Genomic DNA, 12,968 nt, shown 5'->3' with positions numbered 1-12,968 from the left:
ACTAAAAAAATGATCCTGAAAGCTATTAAAGCTTGAAGGCTACTCAAATAAGCGATAATACTTCACCAAAATCCAGCCATACAACTGAAAATCAGTAAAGAAAAGGTGCAGCAAACCCCTGATGTTACTGGAGAACACAACAGAAACAGAATGTTTCCTGCTGAGTTGTTTCCAGTACTCCCGGAAGTGGGTGGGGCTCGTCACCTACACTAAACTATCGAAGTGCTACTGCGATTTTTTAAATAAAGGCTGCCGTGTGAATTAGAAACTATAGCTATGTAATTACTTGGTAAGTTACTTATATGAAAAAAAGTTTTCAGTTATTGCTGCTGACATATATATAATATTGTAAATGTTCCAATGGTTGCATCAGTAATGAAAGTACAGACTGCTTTTGTTATTACAAATTCTTTGAACAAAACATCTTACCACAAATTGTACTTGCATCATTTAAGTGTTAAAAGAAATGTAGAGATGATTTACTATGTGTACTGTATACTGGAAGATATGAGTAGATTATATATAGTACACAAAAACCCTATACGGTACATAGTATTACACCATTTTATATACAGGATCCTGAGTCTCAGAAATGTTTTACTTATGTAGGGGTCTTACAACCAAACCCATATATAAGGCACACCAGTATATATCTAAATATTAAGATCAACAAAGGCCAATATACCCCAAAGACTAACAGAACAGCAGTGTTAATGAGGATGGTGAGGCTGAAATTTGAAGAAAGTAATGTCATTCACTTAATCCCTACCATTCCCAACAAACAACTAAGTCAAAATGTGAGAGCTTTCAGGCAAGTAAACAAGGCACTCTTCCCAACAGGAGAGGTCTCACAAATCTTATTCCAGCGTTATGTAACCAGCAATTCAATACAGTACTCAGTTTGTTCATCATACATGGGGCATTAAGGCTTTAGTAAAAGTAAGGGTTTATACAGTACTTGTGTGATTTCATGGACTTTTGTGACAAACTTAAGTTCATTTAAGAGTGATAGAGTATATTTAAAAAGAACTTTGTTGACACTGCAGAGCCATGCATAAGCCACAAAAGCCCAAATATCAAAAAAGCTCAGCAATTTAAGTCAAGTGTTATTACGTTTAAAGCTATACAGTAATAACACTGATGATAAAAAACACAGTGAAGAAACTAAGATAAACACAAATACTTAATCTATGAAGATGGCATACATTTCAAAATAAAATCTATATCAGTTTCCTAAGACAGGTACATAAAAATTGTTTAATAACTCATGTTTTAAGTTTTAAAACAACGTGATAGTCCATAACATACAAATCCTTCAGTCAACTTACATTAAACTTCATCACTGTACTTGCAACTGGCATAATACTAATGGAGTACCAGTGGTAGTTACAAGGTAAGAATAAGATAGACTGAGTAGCAGGGAAAAGGAGATAGCTATTCAATACTGTTAAGATTCCTTATGAAATCCAGTGTTGTATGTTTGACATTAAATTTGTTTTAAATCTTTAAAATTTTCTTACACTAATACTTACCATATTTTAAATTTAATAAATAGAACAATACGCCAATTCAGAGATCCTTCATCACTGAGAGAACAGTAGCACTACGTGCAAGCTGTCTGCTGTATTCTAGGACGGGAAACCTAACACTTTAATATTTAATGAGCATACGAAGATAAATTGTTTGTGAAAATAAGGTGTCTGACAATCCCCAAATTCATTCATTAAATTTAAACCCTCACAAATAGAAAGCAACCCCTTTAAGGTCCTGACCAAAGTGTACCTGTGCTGTTGACACCATTAGCAAGCCATCACAATTCTATCATAATTTAATCTACTTTGTACTATGAGTGAATTCTGGCAGCAACAAGACCGAAGAGAAAAGTAAAGACCTAGGAGGCAGTAAAAGGACCAAACCAGAGACCCTCAAATGATAATGCATGTTCATTTAAACACTGCATAAGTATTTCCTTAAGAACATATGTACTAGGACTTGGAAGCATACAGAATTATTGCCAAAATTAGTAGAATCCAGAGGTTCTAATGGACAATAAAACTTTTGTTCAAATATTCAGCCAGAACACCCATGTTAACTTAGTCAAGAAAGGCAGATTACCCTGGTTTAAATTTAAAGCATTAAGCTAATTATCCTAACGCTATTTACTTTACACCTTTCCTTCTGAACCATTTTTTCCTGCATTAGGTAATATTAAGCATTTTTCAGTTTTAACTGCCTTTCAAATAACCAATAATGAATTTTAGGCCTCAATATTAGCATGTTGCTATTTCATTTAAGCATTCAGACACATTTTCAGTAAGTCTAGAATCCTTCATACCCTGCGCAACCAAATATATCTCTGTTCCTTGCACCTCCACTAACCTTGTTCAGGCTAACACACCGACTAGCATGCCCAGGGATCTATTAAATTTTAATCTAATTTTGGTAAATACCTTGCATATTCAATAAAAATTGTTTGTTAAGCAACCTTAATGCTACTCAATTTCCTTAACTTCCAAGACCTAGGTCAAGATATGCTTGCCAGCCTACCCTGTGGCCTAGTTAGGCCAAATGATCAAATTATAAAAACATTAAAAGTAAAATATGAATTTTTTCTAAATGTACAAGCCACAAATTCTGTGCAAGCTGGAAATGGTCGTTGAAGCTCGGTAACAAGTTGGTTAACTGGTGGTACAGGTAGGTAGGTGGGTAAGGGAAGAGTGCCCCCTTCATCTGATTTAAGCCAGCACTTTTCCTTCAGCATCAAGAACTATGTGGTGTGGTTGAAGTGAGATGATGGTAAAAGGCTCTGGTTTGTAGACCTTGGAAAAATACAAATTACATATTAAAATTTGATATTTGTCTTTACAAAAATACAAACCGTTGACCTTCTTGTAAAGGACTTACTCCTTAAGTGGGAGAAAAGTCTCTCACCTAACAGGCAAAGCTCAATATCCCCCTGGAAATGTCATGCTCCTGGTCATGATAATAAGCATGGCACTTAATGATTCCTTCAACATTCAATATAATCAGGAATGGAGATGCAAGACCGATAGGGCCTGGGGCCTGAATGAGATGTGTCTATACTCTGACTCTATGATGAAAACTTTGGAGACAAAGTATTGCCCAAATAGAAAGAGAACACACAAGTCAGAAAGGCAGCTAACACCTGGACCAACATAAATGGTTGGGTTCAGATGATAGCTTTACTGGCTCCCTTCAACCAACCAACCCTTTACAAAAAGGGAAAGCAAGGGTGTCACACTTTATGAACTGTAGCTCTAAGATAGGGTGCCTAATTGTGAAGTCTACTTGCTTCATGGCAAACTCAGCATGTGCCTGACCTGGCTGCTGCTTTGCACAAGAAAGAAGTAAAGAAAGAGAGAGAGAGAGAGAGAGAGAGAGAGAGAGAGAGAGAGAGAGAGAGAGAGAGAGAGAGAGAGATTAGTCACTCATTCATTCAATCTCTAGTTGTCCATAAGGAGCTTGGAAGACTACACAAACTCTTAAGCAGCTTAAAAAATATTCAATTTTAAGTTAAATAAAAAAAGTGAGTTATTTACTAAGAAAATTACAAAACTACCAAAGCCTCACATACAGTACACTTGAAGCTATTGCCCCTGGAGAAAAATTAAGCTTTCAGTGAGAGAACTGGATGAAGCAGTTTGGAGAAATGGTTCCTCATCCCAAATACACTGCAATGACGTGAACATTCATGGAAGAGTCCTAGAGCATAAGTCTCTTCAGACACCACACGTGATTGACGACCCACCACAGCCGATCTGGTTGCTCCTGTCAAGACAGGAACTGCACTGTCATCTCCCTAAGCCTGCTGAAGCGAGAAAAACCTCAATGCTGTCTTGTCTACCAATTTGTTCAGATACTTGGTTACTGCTGCTTCAGCTTCTAACCAGACAGTGTGCAACAAACAAATCTACCCAGCAAGGTAGCCAAAGAAAAAAGTGCTGGCTTATGACAGGTAAGTGGGGACTCCTCCACTCACCCATCTACCTCCAATTAAGCACCTTGTTACTAAGCTTCAATAACAGCTTCCAGCTCGCTCTGAGGAATACTGTTTCATTAATGGTAATGATTTGTATTTCCATAGGAACAAATATAAATAATAGTGAAATGGTACCACAGTGCAACCTAACTTGACCTACTCTAACCTAGGGCACTGTATTCAGTAATTTTTTGTTTCAACCAGAAATAGAAATTGTAAATTTGGACTACTTCCGCTACTATCAATGTAATTTAAAAACGTCTAACTTTTTCTTCCATACAGCAGCCATGTATAGTTAACACAATACATAATAGTATAATACAGACATTGTAACATTTGTTACAATGATGCAGAAGGGAGGTCTTTGCTCTTTTTGGACCCCATTAATTTTCGCAGAAAGTGTGGTAAACTGGAGCACCATAATTACAAAAAAAAAATGCCGTTAATATTTATCTGAAAACTACTCTTGTAAACATACCAACATACAGTAGGACTATATAATATCTACATCATGCTCATATCTTAATCATTATTCATCTCCGATGTTCTAAGTGTCATTGGAAACAATAATAATACCCAATATCCTCCCTAATTGGTATACTGTTAAACACCTTTTTCTTACAGCAACTGCGCAAATTTTATGGCCTTACCCTTACAATTTGAGAAATTTTCTGATAGATTTTTTTGTGGGTCTAACAAATTTTCTGCTAATTTCTGTTATGCACAATTATGAATCTGACAAATTTGATGCTCATTTCTGTCATGCTTACTTGTTTAAAAAATCCCTTTACCTAACAAAGTGGGAAACTCCAATCAAAAACCTGACTCTTAAGTTAAGGTTAAGTGGGAGTCCGTGGGGAGCAAAAGACTGCCCACAGATCAGGAAGGACCTGGCATAATAAGTTAACTTGTTGCAGTTCTTGAGGGATCCAAAACTCATTTGTTGAACAATATACACAGTTCTGAACTGCTGCTTAAGTGTTCAGTGATAATTTTCTTTTATGTTTTTAAATAAAAAACAAATATAAAACTTTAAACCATACATTGTTGTTAGCAGAGAACAGAAATTTCTTTACTTTTCTTAAATATTTTTTGAAAAATACACTTTATAATTCTTTTTGCACAATGAAAATTACAGAGAGTATCTTTCTTTGCTCTTTATGCCTATCATTGCAGTATACAAAACCTGAGAAAAATATGCAAAAAATTATATTTTCTAAACAGGTTTAATGAAAACTCTCTTTAAATGGTCCCTGCATTTGGGAGAGATGAAACTCAAACCTCCCATCCACTTTCCAGACATCATCCTAATGCCACAAAAAAAATATTTATTATTATTAAAATTTCTATTTTATCTGCTACGGTTCATGTCACTTGAATTTCAAGAGATGAAACCTGCATGAGGTCACTAGAATACCAAGGTTAAGTTTTGTTAGGTTATTGTATATCCTTATTATTCATTTATTTTCATTCTTCCACCCCTACCCTAAAATTAGTTTCGCACTGAGGCATCATTGTCAGTGAATACTGGGAGGAGGGGAGTAATAGGTTAGACTGGCATTTCCAATGGAAAAGTAGATAACCACGCATAAGAACGCATCCACATACATTTCTGTGAAATTTTCACATAACATACATGCATGTCCATCAAGGCTTTAGTAATGAATGCTTGTGAATGCAATCATGACTACTCTGCAAATCTTACGACTAGCTCAATCTTTCTTCAGAGCTGATGAGTATGAAATGAGCATCACAGTTTTCTTTTTACTACTTAAGTACTTCTTGTTTCATTAAACATAGCTGCCATGAACATTTATATTTAGTTCTATGAAACATCCTTACATTTAATCCTCTGCATATATATATCTTTGATGATACATATAGGGCTTGTTAAAATATCATTTTAAAGCTGAATACTTGCATTACATTGTAGTATATTAAAACTGGAAGCAACAAAAAAAATTTTAAGTCAAAATAACCAGTTGACATCATTTGCAGTCATCTGAATCTCAATCACTGACATTTGCATCAAAGCAAAATAATGATGTCTTCAGAACATGAAAGTGTTAATATCACCATTCTCTTTACATATTATATTTTCTTGTAAGCTATTATGAAAAAGTACTCAAACTAGTTGTAGCAATATTTTGGTATTTTGGTAGGTAAAATTTAGACCTTGACAGCAAAAAGTCATATCTGGTAATTCTGCCAGAAACACCAAGGATATTTTGAATTTGGATTAATGTTTTTACTCAATTTAGTATGACTAATCTGAGGCACTACATGCATTACTATGTGAGAGATACATTTATTTTGCTCTATGGTGCAAATTAATTAAAATAAGAATGCTGCTGAAGAACTAATTTTTTACTGGGCTCTTGGAAGGTCACAATTATTGCTTGCCTGATAATAATTACATAGGCTACATTAACATTAACAGTCAGTCAGTTTATGAACATGTACTGCTGGATTTTTTTCTGGTATTTGGAGAGATCTTACCTAGGCTATAATTAGTACTAGTCTCAACAAATATAACAAGAGACTTAGACTACATCTGGTAGGCTGTGTTGCAATACCCCACATTTTTGCATACATCAAAGGGCATCCAAGAGATTGGACTTTTTGGCATGGAGGGTTCAGTTAGGATGTATTCCTTTAAAATACATTGGCACTTTGTAGTAAAGGTTTGAGGGAGGTCCAATGGTGTCAAGCTCCCTCAACCAATACCTTAAGTTAGGTTAGATTAGGATAGGCTTACATATTATATTTCACACCATAATTTAATGAGCACTAGGTCAAGCTAAATGTAGGATTCAGGTTTGTAACCGTCTCACCCACTTTGAGAGGAATAAGCGCCCTAGGTCAGGAAACTACCCAGCATTTGCCTTCTTTTCATATGCCCAAATACCCTGGTCCCATTAAAGCTTAACTGTTGAATGCAATGTTGGATTTATGTTAGGTTAAGGGACAAATACTGTCAACAAAAATTATGGTTTGCCAATAAGAATAACTAGAATAGACCTATATTAAGTAGAATATAAATTAAAACTAAAATAATAATCAAAATCTGATAAACCTTATGCATGTTAACCAATATACCCTATCGAATTCATCAGGACCACAATAAAAAAAAAAAAACACAAAGTCTAGACCTACCAGAGAGACCATATTTCATCAGTTTCGGAATAAAATGTATTATTTTTTACTCTTTCTCCTACCACTGAGCTGATAACTTCACTAACTAACCTGCGAAGCTGCACCTTACTTAACACGGGGTAGTGCACCTTACCTAACAAGGGGTAGCCTAGGGGACACTTTCCTTTCGGAACAATTTTGAGAAATTTGGTTTAGTTGCTTTGGGGTATTCTGATGCCATTGATCAGTGTTAATCCCCCAACCACTGACCTGAGTCTATTTTAGACCTAAGCTCCCCGACTTAATCTAAACAAGATTTGATTTTGAGCATCTACAGAACGAGTAACTAAGGTTACAGTTTGACATTATAGACTTACTAAGCACACCTTAGGAAAGTCCAGCTTGTTCAAATTGCTAAGCACTTAGCATTGACATTAACGTTTGTTAGGTATTTCTCATCAGTGCTAATCGCACGTATGGTTTCTGTACATCAGTCTAGGACCACACACACCTAAGTAGTTCATGAATAACGACATCAGTCTACGACCACACACACCTAAGTAGTTAATGAATAATGACATCAGTCTACCATGTATAAAACCTGGCAATAAGATGATAAAACTCGGTCGAGTTAAATTAATGTAATTCAGTGGTTCGGTGTTTATTTGGCAGCCGGGCGAACCAAGTCTAGCCTACTAAAGGTACATAGATGAGACAAATCGTTAAGGTTAGCTGAATTAATTAAGTGTACCCCAAGACCTCTAAGACTGTTAATTTAACCATTACAACCACATGAGCCTAGGCCTGCCTATTCTTGTCAGGCGGTTTACAATATAATGCTCATTGTTTAATCCTCCTGATTGAGTCTATTTTAGACCTAAGCTGCCAAACTTAATCTAAACAAAAGATTTTATTTAGCGTATCTACAGAATGAGTAACTAAGGGACTGCAGTTTGACAATATAAACTTACTAAGCACACCTTAAGCAAGTGCAAGTTGTTCAAACTGCTAAGCACTTAGCATTGGCATTAACGTTGTTAGGTATTCTATGTGACGTCATTATTCCAATTACGTCACCATGTTTACGTCGCTTACTGACATTGAGCGTTCCCTATTAAATCTCTTTAAAATCAAGCAGGGCCAATATGGGTTATTATTAATCACAGCCGATTCACAAGAGGTTTGTAACTCATTTATATTCTGAAAAAAGAAACAGAGGAGCCTCAAGATGTGTATGCATATGTTTTGGGGGATGAGTTAAAATTGCACTCATTAATTTTTCCTAGGTAGAAATAGTACTTGCCATTCTATACCAATTAACAACTGGCTTTTATTGATGTAAACATTGAAGATATACTTAACCATCACTTTCATTAAGATTTCCTTGCGATCATCAATTTGGTGTCAGCTGCCGTGGAAAACGGTACCACGTTCCACAATGGATTCACTGGAATGAATAATGCTGTACCGTGACTAGAAATGACAATATAGTGCACCTGGAACCCTCTCTACATTATAATTACAAAATAATAGAGTAACAATGAACAACCAGTCATGAGAAGTGCATCTTATATAATGAAAATAATGTCATGCACAAACAAAAATTTTATCAATAGAAGCTGGTGGGAACGTTCCCGTTGCTCATACACATTCCAGCATAACGGTGTAATTGTTGATACTCACCATATCCAAGAAAGTCAGGTACTTAAATCGCCCACCAAATGCCCAGTATGCCACTTCATATTCTGAACCCTTTGGTGGTTTAACGTCATAATACAATCCACAAGTATAGCCAAAAAACACACCAAAATGAACGATAAACAAGAGAACCTCCATGATTGCCGGCTCTCTCGCCGAGTTCGTAGTTAACCCTAAAGGAAATCCCGAAATGAAGCGCATACAGAATTCCTGATTGGCACTGGCGGACTTGGAATCGGTGGCACAACCGGAACGACGAATGAATGACATACCACAGTCTCCCAGTAGTCAAATCCTTTCATTTCTTATTATACTTTTCTTCAATAATTATGTTATGAAAAGAAAAACATATTTACTATACTCAAAGTTCTCCAGTCATTCTTAGATGGAAAAGTACTTAGTTCTCTATAAGTTTACTGCTGGGATACTAAGTCGCCATACTGAAACACTTCCACGGGCTTAAGATGGAACTGAGTTTATCAGATTTATGAGAGATTGTCTCTCTCATCTTTAACGGTCAACTGATGCTTTTATCGTTATTTCGTTCCCCAAACTAAATTTTCAAAAAGCTTAGGATTTAAAAAAACTCATGGCTACTAATGAAACTTAAAAATAAAATGTACTTCAATCTTCTGCAGAAGACCTGGTTTGCAATTAATTTGAAAATTCCACTGGAATCGTACACATAACCTCCAAGGTTCTTGGCAAGGATGTACCTGCCATTCTCACCACGAGGCTCAGAGAGGTAATCGATTGCTAAGGTCTAGACTGCGATATTGAGCCGGCAAAAGCCCCGCAGTTACAGGTATCAAACAATCGTCACAAAATGACTGGTAACCACCAACCATCGAATGTTTTGTGTACGGAAATTACGTCCAATTTATAACAAGGGCAAGGCCCTCTCCCTTCTTCATGATATATTTTCATAGATCTAATGACTTATAACATTCGTTACTTTTTTCGTTTTCTCTGAGTTTGCAAAATCCCAGTGCTGTTATATAGGCCTATATGATAAACAGGCCTACTGATATTTTGGGGGTAAAAGTCATTCCACGCAATTAATTTGATAACTTATTTGCTTCTTCCTTTCCAGGTACACATATGTGGTTTGGATCAGAACCAAATTTGATTTGTACTCTATACGTTTTATAGTTTAGGGCGTTCTGAAATTTTAAAACCAATGGATCCGTTTTAAGTTTTAAGAAGGTTATGAGGGGCAATGAAAACCAGGACGATGGAACAATAAATGTCGGTATGGATGGTGAAAGAACAGAAGGGTTAACTCGTACAAGTATCCGAAAGAAAATATAACAGGTGATTTTAGGATAAGAGAAAAGGCGAGTCACAGAATAGAAGTGTCTATGGAAACCGAGGTGGGAAATGTGAGAAGGGAGTTTTGAACAATTCTCCTTTATGGAAGTGACGTGCAAATGTGACTGAAAGAAAAAGGACAGAACCTGATAATGTGAATTTGAGCATCGTATATGTAGCATAAGAAAACTGGAAAGGAGTAAGAAAAGTGAAGCTACGTAGTGATAGTGACAGTTGCAATGTTTTTTTCTCTACGGGCCACCCATTCTCAGGTAGACACTGAGCGGATCCACATATTTTCGTGCATACCTTCTAATATTTTAAAAGCGTACAAGAGGGACTGATTTCGGCTTACAACAATCAAGACAGAACAGTTTCAGATATTTCACATACGAAAAAGTTACATAGCTCTGAAATTAAATAAACGAAACAATGGAAAAACGAACATAGCTTCATATCTTTCTAAGAACATCGTGTAAGCTTCTCACACACAGATTTTGTGACAGAAAAACACGTATTTCGGAGTTGGGGACAGACTCCTGATGAGACAGAGTATTGTGAATTCAGTGTCATAAAGAGCAACTTATCATTGGAGTTGAAGGGGATACGTTAAGGGAATCCAAACCACAATAGCTATTGAGAAGAGTCGCATCGGGCTGCATTTTACATATATACCTTCTTGGTCGATGTGTTAGACCTACCACAAGAAAAATTTGTATACCTTTGTTTCTTCTATATTTCCTCTTTACTTAGACGGTGAATAACATACCTAAAATGACCCTATAGCAGAAGGCGGGGCAAATACGTAAGAATTGTCAGCAGCATGAGAAGAGCTTTCAAAAATAAATCATGCTCTCTCTCTCTGCATATGCTTTCATAACATCTTCCCTAGGTTCCTCTTACTCCTAAAACTTCAAAGCTCAAACGCTTATCTAACAGAAATAATTGCCTATTTCTTATGGCTATCATAAAAAAAACTCAAGATAGAATGTGGTGCAAAGCACTAAAGGGAAGAATTATACGACACACGCAAAAATTACAGATTTACATTAAAACTCTGCACGTGACCTTCTCAGTCTAAGGTAACACAAGTAACTGCCGTACAATATTTTATCGGTACGTTGTTGTTTTTTAAGTAACAAAACATTTAAGATTGCCAAATTTGATCACTGCCGTAAACGTTCAGTGCCTTCCGTTTAATTCTTAGCTACTGATAACAATAAGAAACAAAAATTTATAATTCATCTAATATGAGTACGTTACAGAATCTATCTATATAAAGTAAATGCATTGATAAGTTGACTTTACTGCAAATAACATAAACTGTACAATGATGTCGTATCCATGGTCTAAGAATCTCCACATGCTAATGACACCGGATTCGGGATTACTAGCCAAGATTTGGAACGTCGTCGGTCCGAAACGCAGTGAAATCTTAGTAAATATTAGTCTGCTATATAAAGATTTTTAGTAGTTCCCTGAGGCTTGCAATGTATCTATTGCAAGCTTTAAGGATTTTCAACCTTAAATATCAACTAACGATCGAAAACTCAAAACTGTTGCTCGTCAGGATAAAAAAAAAAAAAAAGCTGGTGAAGTTTGCTTTTGTTGGTTGCTATGTCATTTGGACAATGAAAGGGCTGATTCCTTAGTCAAATTTCCCTATTATTCAGAAAAGAGCAAGATTTGCAATTTTTACGCTTATTTATTTATTAATTTTTAGTTAATATTTGGGTCTATTAGTTGTGGGGTATTTGATGGATAAATACCCAGTCTTAGGGAATTAACGTACATAAATGTTGGATTGATAATAGTGACTTATCTTACAAGGATATTTGGAGAGGAAGTTGTTTCAAGTGCAGCCTTGTATATGAAACCTCTAAAAAGATGGTCGTAACAGCTTAAAAGTCTTTTAATAGTTATGAGCATAGACATTTTCAAAAGTCAAGAGTACTGCCATTTTTTGTCAGAAATATTTTCTTTTTACCGGGTTCTGTATTTAAGGTTTTTCATGAAGAGATGTAATGAAACGTTCGTGTAACTATTGCGTTTGTGTTTTATGAATGTGTCTTTTCTTATCAAGAGAAATTTCTGTAAAACGCCAGTATATTCTAGGAATCAGTCAGTAGGCCTATACTTTTCTCGCCAAGTGAAGAGTTATCCTCACTTTTGTCGAAAACCACTGTTACATGGATCTATTTTCACGGCACACTTAACAGTCACTAAGCAAATTTTCTTAGTTTCCTTTTCCCTTGTTATTTCTTTGACGTTATAGTCGTAGAGTTTATTTCCTTGTTTGAGTTTTATCAAAGCCTGTATAGCAGATGAAGTAATCATCACCTGTGTATGTACAGGACGCATCGTTAGAGTGGTACCATACGGTTTCATTCAAATGAAACGCTTAAGGAACCGTTTACTCATCGAATGCAATCCAGGAATGAGCATAATTGCAAAGTAAAATCATTGTCAGGAGTGGGATTCGAACCCACGCCCTCAGAGAGGACCAGAATGCCCATAGCCCTTCTATCGGAAGGGAAGTATACCTTGAGTCTGGCGCCTTAGACCACTCGGCCATCCTGACATAGAGACAATGTTGCGAAATATATATTGAAATTATTTTGTATTAAGGGTTACTATGGAAATATTTGTGTCGTACTTATGTATAAGTTAAACTGCAGAAATTTTGCGATGCTTAGCAATTCTATATTTCATATAATCTTCCGTTAGTTATCATCCATCCACGCACAGCTTAATACCGTTTTCTTTGATGCATCAGCTGATCGAGAATGTTCATTTTTACAAAAGAAACAATGCAACTGAAGCC

The 12,968-nt window shown here is 36.0% G+C and overlaps 1 protein-coding gene and 1 non-coding gene across 2 annotated transcripts in view; both read right to left on the bottom strand.

The window, feature by feature from the left end:
* Positions 1–12,968, bottom strand: part of LOC136851641 (androgen-induced gene 1 protein-like) — a 136,747-nt gene that overhangs the window by 55,504 nt on the left and 68,275 nt on the right. Inside the window, exons 2-3 of the mRNA XM_067126042.1 lie at positions 1,783–1,787; positions 1,533–1,586 (exon numbers count right to left, since the gene is read on the bottom strand). Of these exons, the coding sequence (XP_066982143.1) occupies positions 1,533–1,586; positions 1,783–1,787 (59 nt within the window). The remainder of the gene's footprint in view (positions 1–1,532; positions 1,587–1,782; positions 1,788–12,968) is intronic.
* On the bottom strand, positions 12,609–12,725 carry TRNAL-CAA (transfer RNA leucine (anticodon CAA)). Its single transcript has 2 exons — positions 12,688–12,725; positions 12,609–12,653 (listed from the first exon to the last, which is right to left on the bottom strand). It is a non-coding gene; the product is annotated as a tRNA-Leu (tRNA).

The sequence above is a fragment of the Macrobrachium rosenbergii genome, chromosome 3 (assembly GCF_040412425.1).
Source record: "Macrobrachium rosenbergii isolate ZJJX-2024 chromosome 3, ASM4041242v1, whole genome shotgun sequence".
In the NCBI taxonomy this organism is placed as follows: Eukaryota; Metazoa; Arthropoda; class Malacostraca; order Decapoda; family Palaemonidae; genus Macrobrachium; species Macrobrachium rosenbergii.
The sequence above is the reverse complement of the archived record's forward strand: the minus strand, read 5'-3'. Positions and strand labels throughout refer to the sequence as shown.